Source organism: Chamaea fasciata, unplaced genomic scaffold (assembly GCF_029207755.1).
Source record: "Chamaea fasciata isolate MVZ Bird 193981 ecotype frontalis unplaced genomic scaffold, bChaFas1.0.hap1 SCAF_17, whole genome shotgun sequence".
Classification (NCBI taxonomy): domain Eukaryota; kingdom Metazoa; phylum Chordata; class Aves; order Passeriformes; family Sylviidae; genus Chamaea; species Chamaea fasciata.
The window spans coordinates 5,976,773-5,991,567 of record NW_027094102.1 but is presented as its reverse complement, the minus strand read 5'-3'; the positions used below and the strand labels follow the sequence as shown (position 1 = coordinate 5,991,567).

Sequence of the window (14,795 nt, the reverse complement as noted above, 5' to 3'; positions counted from 1 at the left end):
ACATCACTGCAATTTCGAGCAGCTCCTTTATCCTAGAGGTGACCCTTAGCTTTCTAAGTTCCTAACCAAATTTTATGCAGCTCCAAATGCTGAGGATCCATAGATCTAACACTTGAGCTAACTGCAGCATATCCAGGTCTGACATATGCGTAGCATTCTTTCCAGCCTTGAAGGCTACTTAACCACATTACTTCTGAGCTCTCAATCCTATTCCTCATCTGTAGTCAATCATATTTAAAACTCCAGAAGAGGAAAGAAAAAATTGTCCTCATTGTTTCCACACCATTTCTGTTACATTAAGAAAGCAATTGAGTACTTGCTCCACACTCACATCCCGCCTTCACCTTTTTTCCCCCCTTTTGTAGGCCTGCGTAAGTGAAGAAGAGCCAGAGGATGGATAAACCTTGCACTCCACCAAAGGTGCTGCAGGAAACAGTCCCCTGGGGCCTGGATCTTTGGCAGAGAAAATGCAGGATGGTGAACTCCATTCCATTTTTTTGTTCCTTGTCTTCTTTTCAAACGCAATGAATGTACATCGAAGAACGGCCACACGGTTGGTTTTTAATTCTCCAAGTGCCCTGACGAACCTTTCCTACCACAGTCTGCTGTACTGGCCCAGAAATGGCACAGGCCTAAAGACCTCTGGCAGAGCAAGTTCACCAAGAGCCTCTCTCAAGAGCTACAGTTGAAGTCGGAGCTGCTTCCTTCGCCATGGATCCAGAAAGAAGGAAGCACTGTGTGACTCCCTGGGACATTCCATATGTTCTGTAGTTAGTTTCCTCCCCTTTTTCTGAACAGAGCCTAAATCCTCTAACACAACCTCATCTCCTCCCTGCCTGTGTAAAATGAGGTGGGGGCTCTTTACACCTGAGTTACTTAGGCATTGTTGCGTTCTAAGTTATAGATGAGAACTTTTCCCTTCTTGGTCCCCACCCGTCCAGGACTCCCTTGCTCGTTCTCTGTAGACATGGCAGTAGGCATTTGTCCTGGAGTTCAGGGTTCTGTGGCCTAACTCCTGTAATGCTCAACAGCTGAAAACTAGTACAGCCATCAACTCCTCACTCAGCATGCAGCTTCACCCCCTTTCAACCAGCCAAGCCATCCTTGGAGCAGCTGTAGCTTACTCTGGGTCTGCCCAGCTACATTCAGTTAACCCTGGCGTAGCTGAATCCTGCTGCAGGCCACTGGAAAAGGCCAAGTTCCTCATGGATCAGAGGTGGGTTTGCACCTGCCTTCCTCAGCTAGAGCCACACCTATTCCATGGTAACATCCTGATGGAGGAGTTCTGTTTGTGACGGGTTTTTTTGAGGGGAGGGAAAGGGCTGACGGGGGAATGGGAGTGTAATTAAGTTGCATTAATGAGCTGCAGCAATTAATTATAAAGAACAAAACCAAGTCAGTTTTGTTAGCTGTGTCTCCCAGCATGTAAAGTGTCAAAAGCAGAGGAGGAGCAGTTGTCAGCCAGCCCTGGAATTTTTGGGCTGGTACTTCAAGTGCTGTTGTAATTCCTTGTTGTCTTGCCTAATTTGTTTGGGTTTACTTGGCATTTTTTTGAGAAATGCTTTTCAGAAGGGTCAAGTTTGAAGCCATGCTAGGGAGAAGTGTGAGGGAAGAATTTAAAAAAAATAAAAACATTAAGTGCTAAATCAAAGACAGAATGATGCAGCTTTTTTTTTGTCTCATTCTAAAGGGCCCAGGAAGCAAAATCCTCTTTCATAAACCCAAATGTATAAGCACTGAGAGGGTATTTTTTGCTTCTGTGAAACTTCTATTCCAGATAGAAGATACCCAAACATCCTGAGTTCTGCTTGGGTGCAGCTGCAAGGAAAAATATTGTTTTCTGTAGGGTATTTTTCCCATTCTTTTAGCCACCAAAAGCCACAGCTTCTGACTGAGCAAAACAGAGTAGTTCCATCCTAGTTTAATACCGCAGAGAAAAAAGCTCAAACCTTACAGCTCTGCATAACAAAACACAACTGCCTCCCTTATTAGTAATATTGTGTCACTACTAAGTTAAAAAAATACCAGTGAAACACAAGCTGCTCTCCATTTTGAGATCACACACAGCAGTGTGCACACACTGTTAACACTTTTCTCCGCCTCTCTTTTATTCACTTTCTTTTTGGATCACACTCATTCCTGTCTGCCCACCTGACGTTCCCTGGAGAGGCAGAAAAACAAAAATAAGAAGAATACACATCCTCTATTCAATGAAATTTTCCCATTAAAGTTTTCATTTGTTTGGGGCTTTCTAAATCAATCTTTCCTTTTCTCATTTAGCACTGACTTCACACTTTTTGGGTTTAATATGATTTTGATAATAATCTCTCTTCGAGGTAACAATCAGATACCAGCAGGTTTTGTCAGCCTTGTTTGGGAGCAACCAAAATTCAGTACAGATGGTGGAAAAAGCAGAGTTTTGGCTCTGAATACCTGAAATATTTCACTGGTAGTTTCAGGAAGAATTCCTCTACATGGTAAGAGAATTTCTGGGATTGAGATCTGCATGTCTTTAACACTACACCTCTCTACCTGACCAAGCTCTGATGGCACTTTCACCAATAAAACTGATCAAAACCACTTGCCAAGTACTCTGAAGAGATAAAGCATCAAACTATGCGCTTAACAGCATTACCCCTTGGCTTTGATACACACTGGTGAAGATCAGTGAACTAAAAGTGTGCTGACTGAGTCACTTCAGAGCTACCACTCCATTGCCTGTGTTCATTGTAGCATAAAGCACCAATTAATAGAAGTAAAATAAACACCAAGCCCATATTCAGGTAAGCCTATAATATGCAGTAGCAATGATTGCCATTAATCGTAAGAAAAAAAAAAATCAGCCGAGAAGAAACAAAGCCACCAAAGGTCATATTCCACACTTAATTATCTCCTCCAGGTTTCATTAGCCAAGTCATTCCTCCTCATGCCCTGAGAACTCCTCTCGTGCTCTGCTTGTGCTAGACACACTCTGAGTACCTCAAGGTGACACAGGGACCCCGCTCAGTGAGGGCAGGGACTGCCAGTCCATCCACCCCCCACCGCACCCCGATCCTGGAGCAGCTGAAGGTGCTGGGTCCCCTCATCTCCAGTTTCGGAGTGCCCTCTGTTGGGGACAGACAGCGCTGGAGATGCTTCCGGCCAAAGAACAACGTGGTACCTGCTTCTGAAGGGACATTTCCCCACAGGAAAACAAACCAGCTCCTCCCTTTTCCTGATGTGGAGAAGCCACCTTCCTTTTTCACACTGTTCAACAGGAGAAGCCTCAGAAATAGTTGGTTCCAGTCACACTAAGGTGAGTTTGGGAGGAAATAACACTGTTCCAGCACTCAGCTGGTGTTTTCCCTTCTCAGATTAGCACAGCTATTTAAACTATAACTTTTTGCTGCATTTATAGAGGCAAAACAAAGTCAATGATATCTTGAACCCAGACATCTAATTTGGCACGGTGGTGACACACCGTTCTCTAGGAAAGCTGCTGTCGGGCAGAGACCCAACCAATTCCTCCAAGAGTTGCAGTTTAAACCGCTCAAGTTGTAATTTCTCTCATCCTTGCCAAGAACTACACTAACATTCCCTTCTTCTGAAGGCAGGGATGAACAGAGCTGCCCTCCCATGGGATCCACAGATAACTGACACCTTAAAGTCACTCATAGGCAAACCCTTAAGCCATTTAGTAACCAGAGCTGGAACCAAAGAGAAGCAGTTCCAGGCCACAAATACACTAAAGAACCGGCTATCAAAACTCTACAAAGAGTTCAGATCAGAATTATTCTGCATTTGCACAGTTTCATGTATCAGATCCTTACTCTCCTTCATCCTCATCCCTTCTTTTGCAATCTAAGAGAATCTTGAGAAGCCAGATTCTTCCCTGTGAGGGTGGTGACGCCCTGGCACAGAGTACCCAGAGAAGTTGTGGCTGCTCCATCCCTGGAAGTGCCCAAGGCCAGGTTGGATGGGGCTTGGAGCAGCCTGGGATAGTGAAGGTGTCCCTGCCCATGGATGGGACATGGACTGAGATAAGCTTTAAGGTCCCTTCCAACCCAAAGCATTCTAAGCCTCCATGACCCACGTGATGTCTGGTAAATTCCAAAGGAAACTAATGGATGGTGAGAACAGTTGCTTTTCTTACTCACACCCGTGTAGCACTGAAGGACAGATGTGATTTATAACCTGATGCCACCCTAACATCTTGGGACACCACCACACCCCTCCCCCAGTGGGGAATTGTACTCAAATCAGATACTCAGACCTCTAAGTTAAACAAAGGAAAAAATTTATTCTATGAAAAAGAACAGTTTATTTTTAAAAACTTATTTCCTTTCCCTCCACTTAACAAGGGATAGCGTGGATGAGACTTACTCTTTTTGGTTACATGATAGAATATTCCACTTTAAATAAGAATCACCAATTTAGCCAGCAAACACACGTTCTAAAAAGGTGTTTCCAGAGTTTTCTAGTAGGATAGTACCCAACAGCAAGGGAAGAGCTCCATAAGAAACTTCCAGGAGGCCATCCAGTGACCCTGAGCAAAGAGCCTTCCACCTGGGGAGGTCAGCTGAGAGCAGCAGAGTGTTTGGAGAGTCAGGCCAGGCTTTTCCACTTAGTTATGCAAATTTGAGCATTACTGAAACATTTCATCAGTTGTTGAAAATTCAAAAAAAGGGGAGAAAAAATAAAAAGACAGCAAAAAGGGGAGAAAAAGGTAGATTCTCCCTCCCCCACAACACATTGCTGGCTGAGTTTTCTAGTCTCAGTGGAATGAATTTTGTACAAAAAATACTCCCATTTTCAATCAAACTTCCTGAAAGAATCCCTAGCAGAATAATCTCTAGACAACTGCTAAATGAGAAAGAACCAGAGAGAGTCTGCTGGAAACAGTCTTTGATTTCAAAAGAGAGCAAAGATTCACTTGAGAACACAAAAATGTGCAGAAGGAGAATCTCTGTCAGTAAAAGCCTCATTTTGGAGGCCAAGAGAACCCAGCAGAGTTTTCCTGGAGCAGTCCTAAAGCAAGAATAGATCAAACCTGCAAATCTTCCTAGAAACACTGTGCATGGGAGACACATTTAGTGAGGTGTTACACTTCTGTCAAGCTACCCTGCAAATAAGACTGCTCTAGCAAACTATTTACTTATTTTCTCCCTCTACTGAGCTATGAAAGAGTTGTCTATAAGGAAAGATAAATCTTTAAGGGTATGGACTTATCTTTCCCCTTGGGTGCATCGTGGCTCAGGACATGAAAGCTCTCACACTGCCCCGGATGACAGCTCTGCAGATGGGACACAGCCTCAAATTGAGGGCACACTCTTCACAAGCTACCAGGTGGCCACAGGGAACAAACACAACAGACACATCTTTGTCCATGCACACTTTGCACATCCTCTCCTCTTGCAGGCGGCGGAGCTGTTCTTCTGTGCTCAGCTGAGACTCATCTTTACCAAAAAAAAAGAAAAAGAAAACAAAAGCCCAAACTGTTAGTGTTGTCACAGCTCCAGAGTGCCACTTGTGACAGCTTAGGAAGTCACACTGCAACTTGCCATTTGTTTTGTTCAGAGACTGTGAAGGTGGCAAAAGTATCTCTCAGGCAAGTTTCCTTTAAGCTGAAAAACTACAGCTATTGTAGACTGGCTTATCTGCACAAGATTCAGTTTATCTGCACATGCTGGACTGAGCAGGGACACAGATCACCAGTATTTACTGTGGTACATAAATTATCCCCATTACTGGATTTTTGTGGCAGCTGCTTCACAGGGGCACTCCAATCCCTGAATAAAGGTTCTTGTGCTCAGGTACCACTCTAACACACAGCCCCCTTCAAAATTAGAGAAATGAGTTAGTATAATGACTACTGATACTGTTCCTCTAGAACTTCTCCCAGTTGTGCTTAAGGTCAATTCCCCACCACTGCTAGCCCAGAGCACCTGATTCTTTTTGCTGCACAGATCGTGTTTGTCTTGCTGTTCCAGGCTCTCTCTGAGCAGCACCTGTATAACCAGAAGAGAAGATAGTATTCAGTGCTACCCCCTTTATCCCTCTCCCAACAGTGCTGTGTGAAAAGATGAACTACCCTGGACCTCAGAAGCATTTGGTTAAAAACTTCTTAACTCAGCCTGGTGTGGCTGATGTTCTCTCTGGTGCTTCTGTAGCTATGTAAGTTCACCTCCTTGTCTGTCCACATCACACTCTCTCCTCAAAGTTGGTTTATCTATCACATCAGCTGGTCATTCCAGCTCCTGTGCAACTATTTAATCAAAATTTCAGTTTTGTGGATTTTTTTTTCCATGTTAGCTACAGAAATGGCAGACCATGCTGTGGAAGCAGGAGCTTTAGAACTGCATCTTCAAGTAAACTTCACTTGGCAAACAGACTCCACAAAACAGATAACACAAGACAGAAGCTAAGGAAGATATATATTATCTAGACAAGAACTGTGCCTATTTCTAAACAAGTTATTGATTCCAATTTTAAATAGGCTTGGAGCAACCATCCATCCTAGGAGCTTTGCTTCAGACAACTGCCTCTGTCTGGATCAGCTGTGAATTTGTGCACAGGCCGGCACATCGTGGAGCTGCCGGTTAGTGCAGGTCTGAGGGCAGCAAGAAACACCAAGGATGTCCCCACCACAGCCCAGTGCAGGCAGATACAGCCACTGACATCCCAGTAAGCACAGCTTCTCCAGGTTCCTTTCAATCAGAACCTCACTGCTCAGCCTCCCAAGGAAAGGCAGGCTTGGGGGCATCACCCCTCCCAGTTCCAGGCTGGGCAGAGTGAAGGCACACCCTCAGGACACTCCCAGCAGTGCTCCAGGTGCAGTGAGGAAAGGTTAAACACCCCCCAGCCCAGCTGTGAGTCAGGCCTACCTCTGCTTCCTGCTGCACTGCTGCTGGCCCCCCAGCCTGACTGCAGCAGGTCTGAAATCAGCTCAGACTCAGACAGGTACAAAGTCCCAGTCAGCAAAAACTTATTCTCTACCACGTTTGCCACCAAGGTGGGGTCAAAGCCCATCTGCAGGACATTCTGCACTATGAGACTCTGATCCTCAGAAGGATGAGCCAGCAATTCCCAATTCCTCAGAGGATCTGTAAAGCAGTGAACAGGTACTTTACCAAAAAGGCACAGCTTTGGGCAAAAGGTGTGCCATTCCTTGAAGCTGTTCTACATAAAATGGTATTAATATATCCTAGAATAATCCTCAAGCTATCCCATATAACTGGATTAACTTCCACATTTTTTACTTCAAATCATAATTCACACAAAAGTGAATCAAAGCCAATTTCATAAAAGCCCAGACACTTATTTTGGATGGTTTATTTCACTTTATCAGTGAAGAGTCTCCTGTGTTTGGCATCAGTCCAGAATCCTTATCTCTGCTTGCACATCCCAGAACAGAAGCCCCAGAACTGCTTTCATGAACATCAAGTGGAACATCCCAGCTGAAGCCTCTCCTACCTCAACCATTCATCAGGAACAACAGAAGTGGGAAATTCAGATGGCAGTCTCTTCAAAGGCTCAAGTCTTGCTTAAGCTTATGGGAGCCAAATTTCATGTACTTACATTTCTGGGAGCAACTGATAAATGGGGAAAAACCCCAGGGCCAACATTTTCATGAACATCTAGATCCTCTACTGTTCTCTGGTTTCATATCAAGCATGTTTAAAATGTTGTAGTGAAGGACTTTACAGACAGACATCAACAGCAAGAGCATGCAAAGGTAAAGGTAAGTTAGGTAAGCACTCAAAACTCACATGATTATCCAGACTAAGTGTCTCTGGCCTTAGACTAAGAGATTTCCCAAGAACAAGTAATTTTGTTTCTACAGTTAGAGCCATTTCCTAAAACTACAGTGAAACAGCTTCTAGAATATCAAAACGTCTCACAAGCACCATGTCTACAGAGGGCAGAACAGCTGAGGTGGGCTGGTGGAACTCAGACTACACCACATTCACCAGAAAATAAAACACCATGGAGTTACAGCACTGACCTTGGGAAGGAGAGGAGTCCTGCTCAGTCTGATCCCAGGAATGCCTCTGAAAATGATACAAAAAGCATGTGTTCAAAACTCTCCCATCTACCAAACCTAATCCACTGCACACAAAATATTCATGACTCACTGGAGCCAGCAGGGTGGTAGAAAAGGTCTCCTGAACGCTGCTAACAAATTCTCTTCCCCTTGAGTGCAGTAAAAATTCACACCTGTGAGCAGAAAAGTTTAAATATGTTAGTACAGGATCTCCCAAGTGAAAGTAGCAGTTTGAAATTTAGAAGCAAAGGGTGTTATGGGCAACGAGCAAACTGCCATATATCCATTAAAGACAGGGTATCAAGTGTTTCACCTGCCCTCCTCTTGCACAAAAGTTGACAGTAAGAGGATCATGATCCTTCCCCCTTAATTCAGTCTTCATTCTGGCCCAAGATGAGCTCAGTTGTAGCATGCTTTAGACTAGACCACAGGAACTGTGACGAGAGAGTCGTTCACAGGAAAGCAACCAAGAACTGCTGCAGAAACCCAAGGCTTACAATACATTTCTTCTTGTGCCTCAGAGTAGGGGTAATGAAAGCTCTTCTTTGATGCTGAAGAAAGTTATTTTAATTGAACTCTAGGTCAAATTAGGGAATCTCAGGTCTGAACTGTGTCATTCCACCTGAGCTTGTACATTTTATTTTGCTTTTAAGATGAGAGCATATAAATATTTCTGTCCTATGAAAGGAAAGTATCAGTGTGAAATGCATGACCTATCTTTTGGCCTTGCTGTGAGGGGTATTTGTTAACCAAGACTGACTTACTCTGGGTACCACTTGGCGTGTTCCCTCCAAGGGTCATCTCCAAAGGACCAGCTCCTCACACCTCCATCACAGTAAAAACACCTCACTACATCTCCTTGTCCTGAAAGGGAGATCAAGAGATTATTTGACACCTGAGACACCACATGCCCTACACTAACCCTGGGTGAGAACCTGGGGTGAGACTCAGCACAAAACACAGGCTTTGGACAGAAGAGTTAACACGTGACAATTCACCAACACGCTGCACATTGTACAGGGGCAGGAACTCGGTCTGAGCTCCCAGAGCTGCAGGTGGTTGGGATGATTCCAGAAGGGGGTCACAAGCTAACAGGCAGCATCCATGGGAGCAGCTGAGCTCCCATTCACAACCCCCGCAGCCAATCCCCCTGCCTGCCTTTAGAGCAGAGCTGTAATTAGTTTTACCTGTGAACACACTTTGCTCACTAACCACAATCTGCCATAGTGCCAATACTTCCTCTGACTGCTCAATTCAGAGTATTTCTTCAAACCTATTACCTAACCAGCAAAGCATTCTCAAAGAGAAAGAATAACATTATATTGATATTCACATGCACGTGATTACGAGAAATACTGCCAATTTTCTGCAACAAAAAAATGTATCAGATTTTTGTATTTCAAATGAAGAGTGCTTAGAGAAACAAGTCACAGCAACAGCCAGATGGGCTGACTCCATCCAGTTGTCACTCAGATTTGGGGTTTTGAGAAGAACAGGCTTCAGTGCAAGACAGAGCCTATCCAAAACATGACACACCAAGCAAGCCCTTCAAGTCCTTTTAGAAATGCAAGGACTAAATACACTCAATAGATCTTAAAGCACACACTTTTCTGTCAGTAAACCATTTATTTCAAACACATCACCTTTTCCTCTCCTGCTGGCAAGGACGTATTTACTAGTGGACCCCTCAGTACCCAAAAAGAGTTAAATGTTGAAGTGAATTCTGCACAAGCAGCAAGAGAAACAGCACAGGCAAAAGGAAGGATGTGGTTTTTAACTACAATACACATAGGTATTTCTAAGAGCAATAAAACAGTGAAACCTTTATAAGTTTACTTGAATCAGAGTTAAGGACACTTCCCCAGACTACCTACCTGTGTAAAAGAACCCCGCTCTAGCCAGCTGCTCTGGATGCATGTTGGAATTTCGTGGCCAGTTCTCAAATGTAGACAGTCTCATCTCCTCTGTCACCATCTCGGGGTACTCTGGCTCATTGGGCAGGGCTGTGTCCTCACTGACTATCCCCTGCAAGACACTCAGGAACTGCCCATCCACAGTGTCAAAGATCTCCTGCAGGGACAGCATCTCCTCTTTCCCAACATCCTTACCACGGAGGTATTTACAGGAAGGGAAGAAATTCAGGTGCTCTACTATGGGGCAATCACCAGGTCTCCAGTCCTTCAGGACACCACCGCAGCAGAAACACTGCACTTCATCCCTGGGGCCCACATAGAAAAATCCAGCCTCCGCCAGGTCCCGGCCAGACACAGGGGCGGTGCGGGGCCACTGCTGGAACGTCCTCATCCTCCTGGCCACGCTCCTCATGCTGGGATCAAAGAGCTGGCAGCGAGCACCCCTGGGCTCAGGCCGCTCTGCCGGTGCTGCATCCCCCATGGCCGTGCTCTGAAAGAGAGGATGGGAGAGCCCAGAGCAGTCAGCTGCATCCCCGGCAGCTGCCAGGCAGCACTCACCCCGCGTTATTATTCCTCGTCCCCGTGCACATTCCAGAAAGCTCCTGCTCTCAACAAAGCCGAGCTTGTTTCGGAATTGCAGCCCAGTCACGGATCTGGTGTTTCTGTGCTTTGCTGCTGAACTTTTGCTGAGCCCTCACTGGTGTCTGACAGGAAGAACCCAGCGCTTTCCAAGGGCCTCTGCCAATTTACAGGAAAGATGGAACAGAGAGGGGAGGGCAGAACCTGCGCTGCCCCCCAGGCTGAACCAAGCCAACCTTTGGCATCTGATCCGCAAGATAAATCCCCAGCCATTTTGCTAAGCCTTTAAACTAGCATTGGAAAGGCTCTGCTTTTTATTCCCCAAACCAGGCGTGTCATAACAAAACAGAGAACAGCCACACCCAAACAAATAATGCCTCAATCTCCCATTCGCAGCCAAACACCACACAAAACATCACATTTCTCATGTCTTTATTGTCATGATTATTAAGCAATGATTATCTAGAAATAGCTCTATAAAAGAGAACTTTTCCAAGTCACAGCCTAAAAGAATTAGGTGCGGCTTCCATGAGGTGGTGTCCTTAAATCAAGGAGTTTCTAGTTTTTGTCATACTCTGCCTGTGCTACTTCTGTGCAAGAGGAAGAGTGAAATTCGGGGAGAAGTTACGAAGTGCCTGATTCTCCAAGCTCTCATCCTGCTTAAGGTAACAACCCTTCCCTGGATGATTAAGCCGAATTGCAACTCAGCCGCTGCTTCCAACACTTTCCCTATGGCTGGCAACGACACTTGCAAAAGGCCCGACAATGACACAACTGAGAATCAGGAACAATTTAATCCCTTCAGAGTGAAGTCCCTACACAATGTGACTAAGTGAAAGGTGCAATCAACCCCCTCTTTTTTAATTAAGGGCACTCAAAATCCCTTCCCCACCCAATTCAATAGGTGAGCTCAACCCAAGGAAATGCAACTTCCTATCTACTGGTTAGCAGGGCTAAGCTTTATTAGTGCACAGGCCCCAAAACGTCACACAGAAGATGGGAAATCAAGGAAAAAAAATAAACACGCTCCTTTAAAAGCTACATTTTTTCGAGGCTGGTACAGCACATTAAAATAACAGATAACTACAGCAGTGCACAACAAAATACAAACAAGTGGAGACCAAAAATGCAGCAGCTACTCTGCAGCAAATACCATCACAGAGACTCTGAGGAGACTTAAGAAACACTCAGGCCAGTAGCATCTCCGAAGAATTATTTCTCTCAATTAAGAGCTGCAGCACATTTAGGGAAGAAAAAGCTTACGGGTAATTTTAGTCACAAAACCCACCGTTGCCCTCCATATGTATTACACATTCTGTGAGATTTTAAAACCAAAATCAAACTTCCTCAAACCACATACTTCTCATAATAAAAGCTAGCAAAGAAAAAGTTTACTACAACCAAAATTTCCTTCTATAATGACAGGGGCAGAAACCAGGGCTGGAAGAAAAGGCACTAAAAATCCCTTCCAGAAACTCTGCTTTATTTAATGCAATAAAGAAGCTACTTAAGAACTATGTCACTGGTATAAGGAAAAGTCCATAGAGAAAGAAAGCTCTGAAGCCATTAGCCACTGATGGCCAGCAGAATGTGCAAGCTAAGCAGACTGAGGAGAGGCAGATTGTTTGCCTTGACAGCAGATTCTGCTCCCAGAACACAGACGTTTGTTCATCCACAATCACTACTGCTCTGCTCTTGAGCCTTAACAAAGCAAAAATTATAACAGCCACAGCAAATTTTGGGTTTCACAGAGATGATGGCTAGGTTACCTTAGCTTTCCCCCACCTAGAAAGCACTTGAGACCAAGGTTCACTGCTTTTTGCTTTGTGTCTGCACAAAGAAAATTATTTCTTCCACAGAAGACTTTTTAATAAGAGGTGCAAAACAGGAGAACAAATATATTTATCTTTAGCTTATGAGGAAGCCCATTATGGTTTACCTGAATATTCATACACTCTGCAGAAGATTCATTAATTCTGCTAACAAGGCTCCCTAAACCAAATTAAAATTTTAAATAGCTATAACACTGCTCAAAACCAGTATTCTACCACAACCCATTACTTACAGAGCAATAGAAAGCCAAAGCAACATTACAGCTCATACCAACAATTAGCACAATAAAAATAAAACTATTAAAAAAACCACTCAACTTTACCTGAAACATGCTAACTAAACCCCAGAAAGCTTCCATGATTCAAAACTCTCTCAACACCTCAAACTTCACACACAAAAAACCTTCTCTCCTCAGACGTCTCTCCCAAAGCAGAAACACTGCCAAGGAGTAAGTGACCCCACCTGACTCAGAGGTCATTTGTAGTGCTTAGTTGCCCCCAATTGGTTGGGATGGGCTGAAGTTCTCCATTGGCTGACCACTCCAAATTTCATCTTTATAAAAAGGAGTCACAAGGCAAAGGTATAAAGTTAAGCTCAAACTTTCTCCAGAAAATAACACATCTTGTTAAAACTTAGTCTAGTGCCAGGTGATCCTGACTCCTATGATATGATGGCTGTCACCCCCTATTTTGCTGTACCTCTATTAACAGTGTTTCTGCATCCTTTTCAGCTTGTTTTTGCATGCGTTTTGCACCTTACATTTCTTAAGAAAATGTATTGTAAAATTAGCAGATAAATAGCAACAAGAATTTTCCCCAGACAGCTTAAACAGATTGCGTTGCCTTTACAATGGGAATCAAGTCTTTTTCTACAACTGCATCTTCATGACTTGAAATCCTCCTATTCCTTTGCCTTCCTGTAGTCACAATTCCACAAAATAGCAGATTTTAAGGACAGTTTTGAAAGGTGCAGTTACTTAAAAATGTATTTTCCTTTACCACAGCCTGAGAAGACGAATAAAGCTTCTTCTAAACTCTTGACAAAATATCAGCTCTCCGTGTAAACATAAGAGCATGGGTGGTTCATGTTTCTTAGAAATGATAAATGATAAAGCGTTTTTCTTTTAATAAAGTGATTCAGAGTTCTTTTTTTTTACAGACAAGCCCACATAATCATTCTCATTAAAAAGAACAGTGTTGGGTTTTTGCTAATTAAATACTCGTTAATGGAAGTCCCTGAGCAGTAGAGGGCAGTGCTTTTATATGACATTTAGAGAATCCTGTAACAAGAAAATATGCTGGGGAGGTTTGTCCTTAATGAATTTCTCTGTAATAAAATACATATTAAGATAATTGCACATTATCTTCCACTCCATGGATCTTGTCCTTTCTAAGTCTATGTTAATTTTTGAAGAATGCATCCTAAAAATCCAAGGGACAGAGTTAACAAAATCCCTCCAGCTGAGGCTGTTTGGGGTCTGCTGATGGGTTTTAGCAAATCACCTATTAATCAATAAGAGTGATTGATAATTTTGATTTTATGAAGCCATTTTACAAGCAATGACCTCATCTTCTACTGCTTATAACAACCTGGCTTCTCAAAGGAGTGCACAATTCCACCTGTTTTAGGGGAAGCCCCAGCCTGATTGTTAAAGAGGGAAAAGCTGTAGAAATCTCAGAGGAGCTCAAAAGCAGCTTTTAAGTTAATTGACAACATTGGTCTATTTCTGGCAATGGCTGTTTTGATTTTTTTCCCTTGTATCCATAACATTCTTCCATCATAAAATCTTCAGGCCAGGTTTAAGGTTGATTATCTGTGGGGATAAACTCATGTGGTTTTGGGGGGAACATTTCGCAACAGAGGAAAGCTGAGGAGGACCACTGAGATGACTGTAGCAGAAGAAGATGAAATGACACCAAGTGTGGTGCTGAGAGCAAGTAAAAACAAGTCACCATGTATAAATGATAGGGTTTTATTTTAGCACACGAAAATTTGGAAAGCAAGTAACATATTCAGTAATCTGTTGTATGCAACTTAAACTGATCTTTTATAGCAAGTCATACATTTTCAGTTTCTTTTCAGAGCATTTAGATGTCCTACTGAACTTCTGAATGCTTCTTAAAATGAGAAGTGTCATGAGCTGGTGATAAACAAATGTGGGAATCAGTAAACATCAATCAGGAGTCCAGGACAGATCAGTGATAATGATCAACTGTGATTGGAGACACTCGATGAAGAAAGTAATATAAACATAATCAATCAAAAATCTGCTTGCTATTATCAACCTGATTTGGAAGGAAAACAATCAATAAATACAAGGGCCAGAGTGTATCTGGAGACAGCATAATGAAGAGCTTGAAAGCACTGAAGTGACTGGAGCCCCTGGAAAAACTCCAGCAGAATTCAGCATTTCTACCCTTGAGGTGCTACACAGCAGTAAGGGGCTG

General features: G+C 43.5%; 2 protein-coding genes across 5 annotated transcripts in view; one reads left to right on the top strand and one right to left on the bottom strand.

Annotated features, from left to right (window-relative positions):
- NKAIN4 (sodium/potassium transporting ATPase interacting 4) overlaps positions 1–1,658 on the top strand; it is a 50,428-nt gene extending 48,770 nt beyond the window's left edge. For all 3 annotated transcript variants that reach the window (XR_010723288.1, XM_066198937.1, XM_066198936.1), the window contains one exon: positions 366–1,658. Coding sequence is in view for 2 of the 3 variants with exons in the window: in XM_066198937.1 (XP_066055034.1) it covers positions 366–379 (14 nt within the window). In the remaining variant the exon portion in view is untranslated. The remainder of the gene's footprint in view (positions 1–365) is intronic.
- Positions 1,659–4,259: 2,601 nt separating this feature from the next.
- BIRC7 (baculoviral IAP repeat containing 7) lies at positions 4,260–12,807 on the bottom strand. 2 transcript variants are annotated; one of them, XM_066199144.1, is made up of 8 exons: positions 12,671–12,807; positions 9,898–10,426; positions 8,788–8,887; positions 8,115–8,196; positions 7,985–8,030; positions 6,864–7,082; positions 5,925–5,987; positions 4,260–5,435 (listed from the first exon to the last, which is right to left on the bottom strand). In XM_066199144.1, exons 1-8 carry the CDS (start codon positions 12,704–12,706, stop codon positions 5,233–5,235), a joined length of 1,278 nt encoding a protein of 425 aa, XP_066055241.1. In that variant the 5' UTR covers positions 12,707–12,807; the 3' UTR covers positions 4,260–5,232. The 2 variants fall into 2 exon arrangements, with proteins under 2 accessions (XP_066055241.1, XP_066055242.1); XM_066199145.1 differs by lacking the exon at positions 6,864–7,082.
- Positions 12,808–14,795: the final 1,988 nt, after the last annotated feature.